At 38.6% G+C, this 12,429-nt stretch overlaps 3 protein-coding genes across 3 annotated transcripts; all 3 read right to left on the bottom strand.

Moving 5' to 3' along the window:
- Positions 1-909: 909 nt before the first annotated feature.
- CBG27416 lies at positions 910-1,704 on the bottom strand (the record flags this gene model as incomplete). The annotated part of the gene is made up of 4 exons (XM_045238802.1): positions 910-939; positions 987-1,201; positions 1,246-1,359; positions 1,407-1,704. The coding sequence occupies 4 exons, from the start codon at positions 1,702-1,704 to the stop codon at positions 910-912; spliced, it is 657 nt and encodes a 218-aa protein (XP_045099783.1).
- A 4,819-nt stretch (positions 1,705-6,523) lies between these two features.
- CBG27415 lies at positions 6,524-9,554 on the bottom strand (the record flags this gene model as incomplete). Its single annotated transcript, XM_045238801.1, has 7 exons — positions 6,524-6,599; positions 6,831-6,941; positions 6,997-7,713; positions 7,791-7,898; positions 8,037-8,657; positions 8,740-8,853; positions 9,019-9,554. 7 exons carry the CDS (start codon positions 9,552-9,554, stop codon positions 6,524-6,526), a joined length of 2,283 nt encoding a protein of 760 aa, XP_045099782.1.
- Positions 9,555-10,771: 1,217 nt separating this feature from the next.
- On the bottom strand, positions 10,772-11,901 carry CBG27414 (the record flags this gene model as incomplete). The annotated part of the gene is made up of 6 exons (XM_045238800.1): positions 10,772-10,792; positions 10,838-10,948; positions 10,995-11,060; positions 11,120-11,206; positions 11,256-11,438; positions 11,836-11,901. The coding sequence occupies 6 exons, from the start codon at positions 11,899-11,901 to the stop codon at positions 10,772-10,774; spliced, it is 534 nt and encodes a 177-aa protein (XP_045099781.1).
- Positions 11,902-12,429: the final 528 nt, after the last annotated feature.

Here is a 12,429-nt window from a genome sequence, read left to right as displayed (position 1 = left end):
AAGGGAGAGACAAAAAAAATGACCGAAACAGTTTCATAGGATTTTACAATATAATCGAAATACAGTATCCCATGAAAATGGGAAATTCTGAAATTTTATAGGTCAGGTAACTGATGAAGAGTCTTCAAAAAACTGTAATAACATCGCATTCGTAATAGCATACTGAAATGAAAACGAACAAAAAGTATTTTCGCATTGGTAGTCCAATAACAAGTTGGACAAACACCCCAAATTATCTCTTGGGATATAATTGTAGGTGCTGGATTTAAGCGGATAACATATGATAAGAAAGCAAAATGCAAATTTTATTATGTATAATATTATTAGCGAAAAACTTTAAAATTTCAAAAAAAAACTTTGAATCATTACAGAATACAATTTTTCCAAATTTAAAGGACAAGGGACAGGAAATTTTTGTTTTGGTGCTACGAAATCCATTTTGACGTTACAGATAGATGCGATATTTTTCTTTCTTCCTTTTCTTCAGAACCTTCTAACTATTAATGCCTTACAAGGTGTGTGAAAGGGCCGGATAGTACTACAAGGTGATCATTTCCACAAAACCAAGCAGACATTCCCGCTCTCACAGTCAGTGAATCAAATTCTCGTTTACTTTATAAGTTCTCAAAGAACTACCAGCCGATTTTTCGTGATTTTCTTGTGAGATTTAAAATATATATTCTATTTTATTTTTCGTTTTTAATATGGGGAGAATAATAGGTTTTTGGAGAATCAAAATTTAATAAGAGAGATTAAAAATGTAGACAAGTAGAGAAATAAAAAAAAATGAATGGTAGAGGAAAATGATTACATAATCAAGAGAAGCAGCAATGTGCACAAATAGTCGAGGTGTTCCAGTTCAATAGAGATACATTTACATGAGGAGGGAGGAAGTCTTGAATCGCCATTTCAAAAATCTTGCAGATACTCTTGTAAGTTCTAAAAATAGAAAAAGTTTCATTCAAAAGTATTTTGATTTATCTTACGAGTGCCTTGCTAGCGTTGTCTTTAAGATAGTTGGTGACTTTGAAATCCGCAAAAACTATCATTTTCTCCCAGAATGAGACTGACACCAAATCTTCATTGGAATGTGTTCCACGGTTCAAAATCATCTCCACAGCTTTGTTGACAAGTGTTTGATATATTTTTTCGTGTTCTGTTTGTTCTTCAGTTACCGTAGAATCAGAAGTTGGAGTTAGAGCTGGAAAATGTCTAGTTTAGAAGATATATGACTCATCTCATTACCTTTCGATGAAGCCTGTTTCTCTTCCTTTTGTTGCAGCTTTTTGATTTTTGATGTTTTTCCCATGCGGGTCGTTTCCGCTTCAAGAGCGGTAACAACTAATCGAGTGCAATATTCTGTAAACTTTGGTTTAAATGGCACATTAAAATTGTCCTCAACTTACCTTTATTGAAAGTATCCTTTAAAACGTTTTTGGATGAAACGAAATCTGCGACGGTGGTTGGCCCCTCTTTTTTCAACTTCTCTTTAGAGAAATGTGTAATTTTTTCAAATGAAGATAGAGCGCCAAGCTGCTCATAGCCTGGGTTATCGCCATTAACAGCAATCGGTTCAACCGGTCCACATTTTCTTTTAGAATTAGTCGAGAAGACATGGTGATGTCTAAGATGCGAAAAACTTTCGAAAACAAGGTCACAATGTCCGCATGGCACAATTTTAGCATGGTTGTGTTTCTCTAACATATGCTTTCTGACATCTTCTTCTGAATGGTCGACATTGTCACATATTAAGCAGGTATACTTTCTATGGTGGTTTTTGCGATGATGATACAGTCCGGATTTGCTGTAGAAGCTTACTGAGCATAATGGACATGTATATCCTGGAATAAGAAAACTGAGAGAGTGAAAAGTTATACGAATTTCGAACTAACTTTTCAAGAGTGGATCTTTTATTTCAGGGAACATAGCGTGAATTTCCTCAGTCAGAAGGAAGGCAATAATATTCAAAATTTCCTGGAAAAACAAGTTATTCTGAAATTGAATGCTAGAGAAAGAAATATTAGAAACGGGGAAAGGTCAAAATCACAATTGCTAAAGCGTCTGCTTTGTATCCTTTAATAGTCATCAAAACAAGAAGCGCACTCTCGTTGCTGCTGTCCTAGATGAGTATCACCTTCTTACTCTCGTCGTCTATCTGCCCTCTTCTGAATTTTGCTATGTTATGAGTTAAGCCCTATTTGTGGCTCTCCAAATATTTCCAAGTGAGAGAGCCAAATTTTAATGGCAAGGTGAGTACATTTCTGACAAAATTGGAGTGAGTAAAGAAGGGATTGAGGGAGCTATACGATTTGAGGATTGACTCTTGGCAGCGTAATGAGTTGTTATGGGTTCACTATTGGTTGCAGGCGGAATCTCTCGCACAATTTCTGCATTTTCTTTGATTGACACATAATCAAAAATGGAGTTCCTTGAACATAATGATTAAGAGAATTCCGAAAAAGTTTCAGCTCAAAAATCGTTTCCCGACTGGAAGGCACTAAACATTTGACCCCTTAGGTCCGTGCACCAGCAGAGTCTTGTGACGACAAAATCTAGCTTTCATATCTATAAGACAGTTTGCTGAAAAACGAAGGACACGAATAAAGATATATCCTCGAAATTTCGTTCATAGGCGGCCTTTGAGGAATTCAAATTGCGAGTTCACTGTTGGAGGTATATATATATATATATATATATATATATATATATATATATATATATATATATATGCATATATATATATATACGGTTCGGGAGCTCAAATACCTCGAGCAAAAACTACCGTAACCTAAAAAAATTTTTATTCTACAGAATTTCTTTTTGTGTCTGGTTTTCACTTTTTTTCTAAAAACCCTGAAAAAAAATCTCTGGTTACGGTAGTATTTTATTGAACGCCATGAAAACCAAGATTCGAAGCCATCAATTGTGTAGAAACGGTTGTTTTAGACCAGGCCAATCGGAAAACGTTTCTTTCCGGCCGCCTTTGTATGAGAAAAAAGAAAAAAGTGAGACAGGAAAACGTCGTGAGAAACAGAGAAGAACGATCCGCCAAGGGAAGAGAGTGATTGCGAAATGTGCGTGGGTGGAGTATATGTGTGGATGGGCCCGTATGTTTACAAGCAGGGTCACGTCATCGTGGAAGTGAATCTCTATTTGGAATTTGGCATCAAGACAAGTTAAGCTGTGTTGTCGTCGCGATTGCGAACTGAGTAGCGGCTCAACAACGTACAGACTCCAAAACATCCAGAGAAAAATAAAAGCGAAAACAGGTGCCGACGAAATTCAAATGCATATGTATACCAACGTTTCTGTACATCGCGTTCCATCTCTGATGTTTCCCATGCTCACCCATTACAAAAACCAATAAAAAGGAGGCCTAAACATTTTTTGAATTCTTGCCAGCTGAAACAATTAAACCAGGAATAAAGGTGGAATTGAAATAATTCCGTTTTGTTCTTACAAAAATGACAGAATCGAAGAATAAGGATGGAAAATTCTGATTTTTAGATTGGTGCGAAAAAATACTACTTACAAGAGAGGACAAAAATAATTTTCAAAGAATTTTTGAAAGTTACAATATGCATTTTTATGTGGACGTATACAGTAATTTGTGTTCCAACAATGCGCGGCTATCGGTCCGCTTTCATATATGACATTGGCTGTCAGATTAATCTCCTCCACCGTACCCTATCGCTCGGCGTCCATAGAAGCTTAGCCGGCACCTCCAACAGTGAACTCGCAATTTCAATTCCTCAAAGGCCGCATATGAACGAAATTTCGAGAATATATTTTTATTCATGTCCTTCGTTTTTCAGCAAACTGTCTTATAGATATGAAAACTAGATTTTGTAACATGTGAAATCAAAGTGAAGCTATCGAAAATCAAAGATTTGGCGTATTTCCAAGTAGACGAGCGCATTCCAAAAATTGAATCATTCAGAAGCATCGCCCAGCTTGAATATCTTCTTTGCTTTCCTCCAGTGCTGTCACCGATAAAGTTCATGGTGAAGAAACTTGTGTCATGCTGGTTGTTACTCTCACAGCTCACTTCTTCTGACATGACATCTCCGAACTCCAGCTTTGCACACAACCAACTACTGTCACATCTAGGGTCTTTTGATCGAAAAATGCACGATACATCTACACCTTCACATCCATCCTTTGCTTGTTTTCAAATCTCTCGTTACACCTCTTTTCTATGCTGAAACGAATTGTTATTGATATAGCTAACAACGGAACCTTACCAGCATATAGCGCCCATGTAGCGCCTTGAATATCAAAGATTTGGCATGAGCTCTGGAAGACGAGCAGTATCACTCTGCGATAGACACACGTAAATCACAGACATCGGCCAGCTCCAATACCCGCTTTGTACTTTTCCAGTACAGTTGCCATTGAAGTTCACGGTCAGGAAACTCCTGCCACGTTGCTTTTTACTCTAACAAATTCACGTCTTCAGACTCGCCATCGTTGAATTATGTTCTCCTGCTGCTGCTTTTCACAAACATCCACCGTTAGCGAAAGCCAATTCTAGCGTAGTAGTATAATCCGTACACTAAAAAATGCCTGATTTTTTTTGCAGAGCGGTGCAAATAGATCAACTTTTGCAATTGACGGATTTTCAGCTATCTTTAAAGCGCCGTACTTCGGCCATGTTTCGGCCATAAGAATAAAAAGGGTCCGGACAGTTTTCTGAAAAAAAAAATTGGAAAACATTTTTTAAAAGATTTACTTTTCTTGCTAAAAATTGACGCATATCTTCTTTTAAATATTTTTTCAAGTTGAAAATGAATTTTTTGATTTAATTAGCTAGAAATTAATTAATATACACTACGGCAGCACCGTGTGTCCCTTTAAAATTGTTTTCTTTACGCCTCTTCTCTCTAGTCTCTCGTCGCGTTTTCCAATCGTGTTCTCAATGTGCTCTAAGTATCTTTCTTCCCTACACCCTTTTGTCGTTTTGTGTGTGCGCGCACATCGACCAGCGCACTTGGCACGCTGCCAGGAGACGCATATTTGCCTGCAGGGTCTCGACACGAATGAGAGTACGGTACGTTTTCCCGCCATATTTGAAAACGAATGAAATAAATTTATAAATTTTCGTCTTTTTACAGTTCTATTTTTACTTGAAAACTATTCTTTACTTGAATTTTTCTTATAAAGATGATTCAAATTGTTTCAGGAACTCTACAAACACAGGAGACGAAAAAAGTCAGTTTGGAAGGCATGATTCGGTCATTCGTGATACGCAACGTCTTCCGACAAATTCTCCTGTTCAATACAGTGTCAAAATGCATATTGTGATCTGTGAATAAAACGTTGCGAATAGGAAAAGAGAGGTGAGTTATTTTTTCGAAAATTATCGAACAAAGGTGGTCATTTTTCAGACAAATCACATTTCGACCGAGAATCAAATCGAGAAATGACGGTGATTGAAGGCAGCAGAAGAAAACCCCATTATGAGCAATTCGGATACACCTTGTTGCTGCGATCAGAACTGCCGAAAACGTTTTCAGAAAAAATACTTATCTTTTCCATCAGAATGATTGGTTTAGATGTCTCTTGATTTGGAAATTGCTTGTCGCAGAGTGATCATGCTCGTCTACCAGGAACAACACCAAACCTTTGCGATTCGATAGCGCTACATTGATTCTACATGCTGGTAAGATTCCATTGTTATTTCTATCATAAACAACCCGTTTCAGACCAGAAAGGAAATGAAACGAGAGATTTGAAAGAAAGCAAATGATGTGCCTATGAACGGATGTGATGTCTCGCGCACTTTGCGATCGAAAAAGCCTGGATTAATTCAATGTTGGCAGGTCTGAAAATTTGATCAGAAGCAGTTTAGTTACAACCAGCATAACACCAGTTTCCTCGCTGTGAACTCAGTTGGTAACTGCACAAGAAAATAGCCAAGCAGGTATTCAAGCTGGACGATGTCTGTGAATCATACGTTAGAATCGGAAATTAAGAACGCTCGTCTAGCAGGAACTAAAGCAACTCTTCAAGATCTGATGACTTTACTTTGATTCGATACGCAGGTAAGGTTCCACTATCACTTTTAACCGATTCGTTCCAACACAAGAAGGAGTTGAAAAGAGAGATGAGACAGAACACAAATCCACTGTCAGCGCGACACAGCAACGAAGATGCAGTTAGTTGAACTGGACGATTTTCGGGTATTTTCTTTGGCTCAATTGAAGAATTATGTTCGTTGTGAACTAGGACGATTGACACATGAAGAACCCTAAAAAACGTGTTTGGTCTACTTGCTGAGCTGAATTTGCAGTCATTCTTCGTTTTTCAAATTCTTTTATTCATCAGAATGATTGGTTTAGATGTCTCTCGGTTCGAAGATTGCTTGACATCTATTCTGACCTGTTTTGATGGAGATGAGAATACATTTTAATTTTGATCGATGCTCACAATAAATACTTTTACGTTGATACATAAAACAAGTAGCTGAAAGCTGCGAAAATTCAGACAACGACATGGAAGGAACATTTAGAAAGATATGAAATCAGATTTGGTCTATTGCACCAATCTCCGCGAAGTTTGCAGCAGGTCTATCCACTGGGAAGACACGTGGCTCTTGTCTAAAATTAATACATTCAGGTATTTTTAGATATACATTTATGTTTTCAGATGAAACCATCGATGTTAGGCATTTGGAAGTTAAAATAACGGCTGAATTCTGACACAACTGCCTTCGAAACGAATCAATTTGGAACTAGTTCCGATTCGAGGAAATCCTGATTAATAGAGTTTAGGCTAGTACCCCGATTTAGGCTAGTACCGTTTCTAGACAAGGAACAATAAAGACTCACCCTATACCTGGTTGTCCATTTGACGTGTCACAATCTGTGTAGTTCGCAGTGGCTTCAGCTGACGTGGATGGGCCGGCGGCATCCTCTCCAATGTGATAATCTCGGAAGTTTCTGAAACAGCAATTATTTGAATTTAAAAGATTCTTAAAGAGAAAAAGACGCTAACCTCTCTAATGCTCCATTATTGATTCCATGTTGACCAGCCCTCTGAACACCAAACGGGACGCTGGGTGAAGAATGAGACTGCCTATATCGCATGCCTTGTGGAGGAAGCTCTTGTGACGATCCTGTTGGTAGAAGAACGATCGGTCCAGATGCAAGAAGGTCGTCCTCCTCGTTTTCCAAATGACCGACTGCTGGTGACAAGTGAACTCGAACTTGCAGTTGAACCTCGCCATGAGCATGAGCCGCTGGATACTCCTCTTGAATCGAGCTGGAAGAAACTGCGGTCGACGATTTGTTCTCCGTTTCCTTTATCGATTTATATCTTTGAGATGCGGCTTGATGTCTTTTTCTCTCCATTGAACTGAAGTAGTTTTTTTGAGATTTGCGTTTTCTTTTGGGCTTTGCACTCTCAAGGGTTCTCCCGATTTCCTCATCTTGATGGTTGGTTTCACTATTGGATTTCTTTGATGCAGTAGATCCAGATGGTCCCATTGTTGCTGGTCTTTTTCTGGTTTCTTCCAACTGACTCGTCGTTGGAATATCAGCATCGGACTCTCCATCTTCTTTATCGTCCTTGTCTAGATCATCGTCCTCCGCATCTTCAATTTCTATCTTCGCTTCCTCGTTTTGATCCGCTCGCGTGACCCAATTGACTGGAACTTCTTCCTCGACATCTTCCAAATGTCGGGACGGCTCATTACCGTCGTCATGAGCATCACTACAAACAAAAATTGTGAACTTTCTGACTGAAGTTGATGCTAGATTTAGAAAACAATTTCAGTACGGCATACTTACATTTCTGCATATGCATCCATTTCGTTGTTCGTCTCTGATCGCTCAACAACATCACTCTCATTTGGAGTTTGTCTTTCTCTGGAACGCTGGGAGGGACCTTTCTCTATCCTGAAAATAAAAACTATATTTCAGCTTTTAGAGAATAAAAATTTAGACCTGCGATGAAAATAGGATTTACTATAGTCTGAATGATGTCTTAACGCTTTCAGATATTTTTTCGTAAACGGTTAGAAAAAAAAAACTCACCAGTCGTCTTCGGACGAAGAAGATTCATATCCAGTAGTTGTCTTGTGCTGTTCATATTCTCGATTGCGAGCTTTGTAAAAGTCCTTGAGCTCTTCAGCCGTCTGATTCCGACGAGCTGAAGCTGGAACTGGGACACGGTCTTTTCGACAAGAAACTGGAGACTGGGCGCAATCAGAAGAGCGTGTGAAAACGAGATCGGGACCGGGGACATCTTTGTATTGGCCTTCTGTTGAAGCTTTGGCGATCTCAAGAGTAGGACTTATTGCTGAATTTGGAAGTTCTGTTGCATTTGATGGGTCACGAAGAATGATAGGCTGAAAATCTGCTTCAGTCTGACCAGAGGCTGACGTTTGATGTGATGCAGAAATTGGCCTATTTACAAGAGACAATACTTCAGGATTGTATTCTTGTGGTGAGTCTGAAGTAATCGCTTCAAATGTTTCTGCATCGGACTCTTCATCTTCCTCATCTACCTCGTCTGAATCATCGTCTTCTGCGCGCCCACTTTCTATTTGTTGATCGGGTCCCTCGTTTTGATTTGCGCGCATGACCCGATTGTCTGGATCATCTCCTCCGACGTCTTCCAAATGTCGGGCTGGGTCAACGACGTCTTGAGCGTCACTAAAAACGAAAACTGTTAGTTTTCTTATTTTACTGACAGTGTTGTCAGATTTAGAAAAATAATTCAGAATGGATTACTTACATTTCTGCATATGCATTCGGTTGATTGCTCATTGTTGACTGCTCAACAACATCACCTTCATTGGAAATTTGTCTTCCATTTTTTCTGGAACGCTGGGAGTGACCTTTTTCTATCCTGAAAAACGACATTTCAGGAATTAAATTGATTTTTTTTCAATGATGAGATATAAAAATCTAGAACTAAATATAAAAAAAATTCTATTTCGATCGAGATGATTTCTTTTGTTCTCTTTCGGATTTCTTTTCAGTTTGACAGTTTGATCGTAGCATAAATACCCACCATCCATCTTCGGACGAAGAAGATTCGTATCCAGTACTTCTCTTATGCCGCTCATATTCTCGATTGCGAGCTGCGTAGAAGGCTTTCAGCTCATCAGCCGTCTGATTCCGAGGAGGTGGAGGTGGAACTGGCAAGCGGTCATTCTGACAAGAAACTGGAGACTGGACGCAATCAGAAGAGCAAAGTGGGACGAGATCTGGTGCGGGGACATCATCAGGGGATTGGTCGTCTGTTGAGGCTCCAGAGACTTCAGGACAAGAGTTTTTTGCTGAGTTTGATAATTCTGCTGCATTGGATCGGGCATCCAGTAAGTTTGGCCGAGGAGACGTTTGAATCTGATCAGAGTCTCGCGCCTGATTTAATGAAGAAATTGGATCATTCATCCGGGACGATGTTTCCCGAGTGCCTTCCTGTGTTGAAGCTAACGTTTCAAATGTTTCTGATGCTTCCGAAACTGCCGCATGGCTTTCCCGGGTCACTGTGGCTTGATCTCTTTCTGTTGATAACTGTGCTGGCTCTTCATCTTCTGGTGTCATCTGCAAAAATGATTCTGCAAAAATAGGCATTGGAAAAAGCAGGAAGGCGAATAAACAGTACAAACACAACAGAACTATTAAATACCATTAAAAATGTGGCGTGCAAATGAAAAATTGATAGAAACCCACAAATTTTGCAAAATGACATTTTTTCGATTTTATAATGAATCTTCTCTGAATAAAACACTAAACTGGTGACGGCTCGACGAAGCATTGCTAAAAAAATGAAGATGAGCATCTTTGGTACTACAAGAAGGCAAAGTAGTGCGAAAGAAATTTGCAAAAAAAAAGAAGAAATTGAACTTCAGGAAAGAGTTTTGTGTTTAAATTTGGGCAACAATTAAGTTCTTTAAAGAATGTACGACGTATAAATTTAATTCTCGCATAAATTTAATTCATACTCTGCTTAGGAGACGCGATAAAGGTATGCCAGGCTATTCTGGTGACAAAACAAAAAAGATAGGAAGGACAGCGCAAAAAAGACGAGACGAAAAGAGAGAGCAAGACGAGAGAGCATTGCGAGGCAGTCAAAGATAAATAAGGACGAAGTGGGGAAGAAAGAACGGAGTGGTTCAATAAAATTGTTTAAAAATCGAAATAATCAATTTTTAAGGTAAAATATAGTTTTTTCGGGTTCTCCTGACTTTGAAATTGTTTGCCGGTTTTGAAATAAGATACACAAAAGATATCGATTGGAAAAACCTCTGTCGCCAGGTCCTCTGCTCTAAATACATGTGTGTATGTGTTTCTTCCTCACAACTCCTGCGCTCGTCATCCCCTCGAGGGGTCATTTGTCACCTCCATAATACATAGTCGTTTATGACGTAACATCAACAAATGCTACAGTAATGACTCGGATAGGCACGCAATATCGGGAGTGTATCGTTTAACCTTCCAATTTGGCCGGTGTCAGATAGACATCGAAAGAGTGGTACGTGTTGGGAAGAGTGTTACGTCACGCAGTATTTTCAGAAAAGTTCATGACCTACAAAACATCCTAAACAAGGTTTAGCAACAATGCACACAGAAGAAATTTTCGTCACGACGGTCAGGCCGGCGTGGAGGTTTTCAAGTAAAAATTAAGAATTAATTTATTTTATGTTTTCAATATTCATTATCAGCTTGAGTTCAATATGGAGAGCTAGATGAAAATCGGATGTTCACTTCTTTATCGAATAATGGGATAATTTTGTATAGCGTGGTTATTGAATATAACATCATGGAATCAGTTTCTCGATCTGAAATAAGTTTAAAAACAGTAACATTTTCTTAGTTCATATTACATGCTTCCATGACTCCACTCCTCTAGGTTTATTTTCTTTTTGTGCTATACGAGCAATTGTTTCCATGCTCTCCTTCAATTCCATGATTGTAGTGTATGAATTTCTCATCTTCTGAAAATAAGCCAAGTTTGGAACTATTTCCTTACTACTCAACGACCTGCAGATTCTCACGGAGAATCGGAATCCGGTCACTCCCCGACATTAACTTTTGCAAGACTGATAGCTGTAATAATGTGATTGCGTAAGTGATCATAAGATATGAAATTTTAAATCCAGACTCACTTCTTCATTGTAAACATTTATGATCCTTTCTGCAGCCGACTGCGCAACGTATGAACGACTTTTTCGATAAATAGCAATTTTGTCGTTCTGGAAAGTTCTGAAGTTTAGCATTCCATATCCAAGTTTCCATACTCACCATAATTAAATGAGAGCTGTCAAACCAATCATTGCATTCTTTCAAATGGTGGTTACATGCAATAAGAATAGCTTGAATTTTGAGCATAAATGGCGGGACACCTTGATGTGCTGATCTGTCCCTATGTTTTGTGATTTTGACACCTTTTCTTTTTAACATGTTAGATATTGTGCAAATGAATACCTGAAAGCAGTTCCCGGGAAATGAATTAAAAGCTCTGGAAAGTTCTCAAGGCAATATCTTAGTGTAGTTAGTGCTTGTATTCGGTTCATTTTCATAGCTTGACTACATTTTCGATCTGAAGCTGGTCCATGTCGGACTTTTGAAAAAAAAACATTGACCTGTCTTTCCCTCAAACAGACAGATGCGCCCAAAATATTCGCTTTTCTCAGCCTTCAAATAGACCGAGACAGCCCCATTCGCCATTTCAAGCTTTGTCGGGCGTTCGAAATTTTTCAAAAAGTGCAACGGACCAGCCGACACATTACTCAATTATTTTGAATTGTGTTTAAAAGTTTTTAGAATCATTAGAATCTTATTGGATTGTATCAACAACATTAAAGCAGTGTACGTATCTCACCTCCCATCCTTTCACTCTTTGGTTCATATATTGAGTCCGGAACTCAGCAGGTATAGTTGACACCATTTGGCTGATAAGCATGTCCTGTAACATGAACGTATTAAAAGTTTAAAAAAAAACTTAGAAGCTCAAAGTTACAGTGTCTGCTTGGGGTCTACAAGGAACTCTCGCAATGAAACATGCCAAGGCTAATGAAAACGGTGAAGCTGTTGATACAGTTTTTGGCATCAGGCCAGCGGAAACTAACATTCCCTGAGCTACCAGCATTTCCTTCAAAAGTGAATTTGTAAATCAAAAAAAAATATTATTTAGCCAGAGGCAACACACCTGTTCGACGTTAGGTTTTGGAGCTGCCTTCGATATATTGATAAAATCGTTTGAAGAAGGCATCAGGTTGTATCGTTCAACAACATTTATCTGCAGTATTTTCATCAAATCTTTCGTATTAACTACCTTGAACACTCTAATAGAATGCCACAAGAACCGTCCACTTTGAGCCTATATGTTTCATTTTCTATGAAAGATATCAAAAAGTTGTTAACTAATAACATGCTTATCATAAAATGGGAAATAATTTGTCAGTTAGTCATTTTG

This window comes from Caenorhabditis briggsae (assembly GCF_000004555.2).
Source record: "Caenorhabditis briggsae complete genome, chrX, whole genome shotgun sequence".
Taxonomy (NCBI): Eukaryota; Metazoa; Nematoda; class Chromadorea; order Rhabditida; family Rhabditidae; genus Caenorhabditis; species Caenorhabditis briggsae.
Note: the sequence above shows the minus strand (reverse complement) of the source record. Positions and strands in the feature narration are given on the sequence as shown.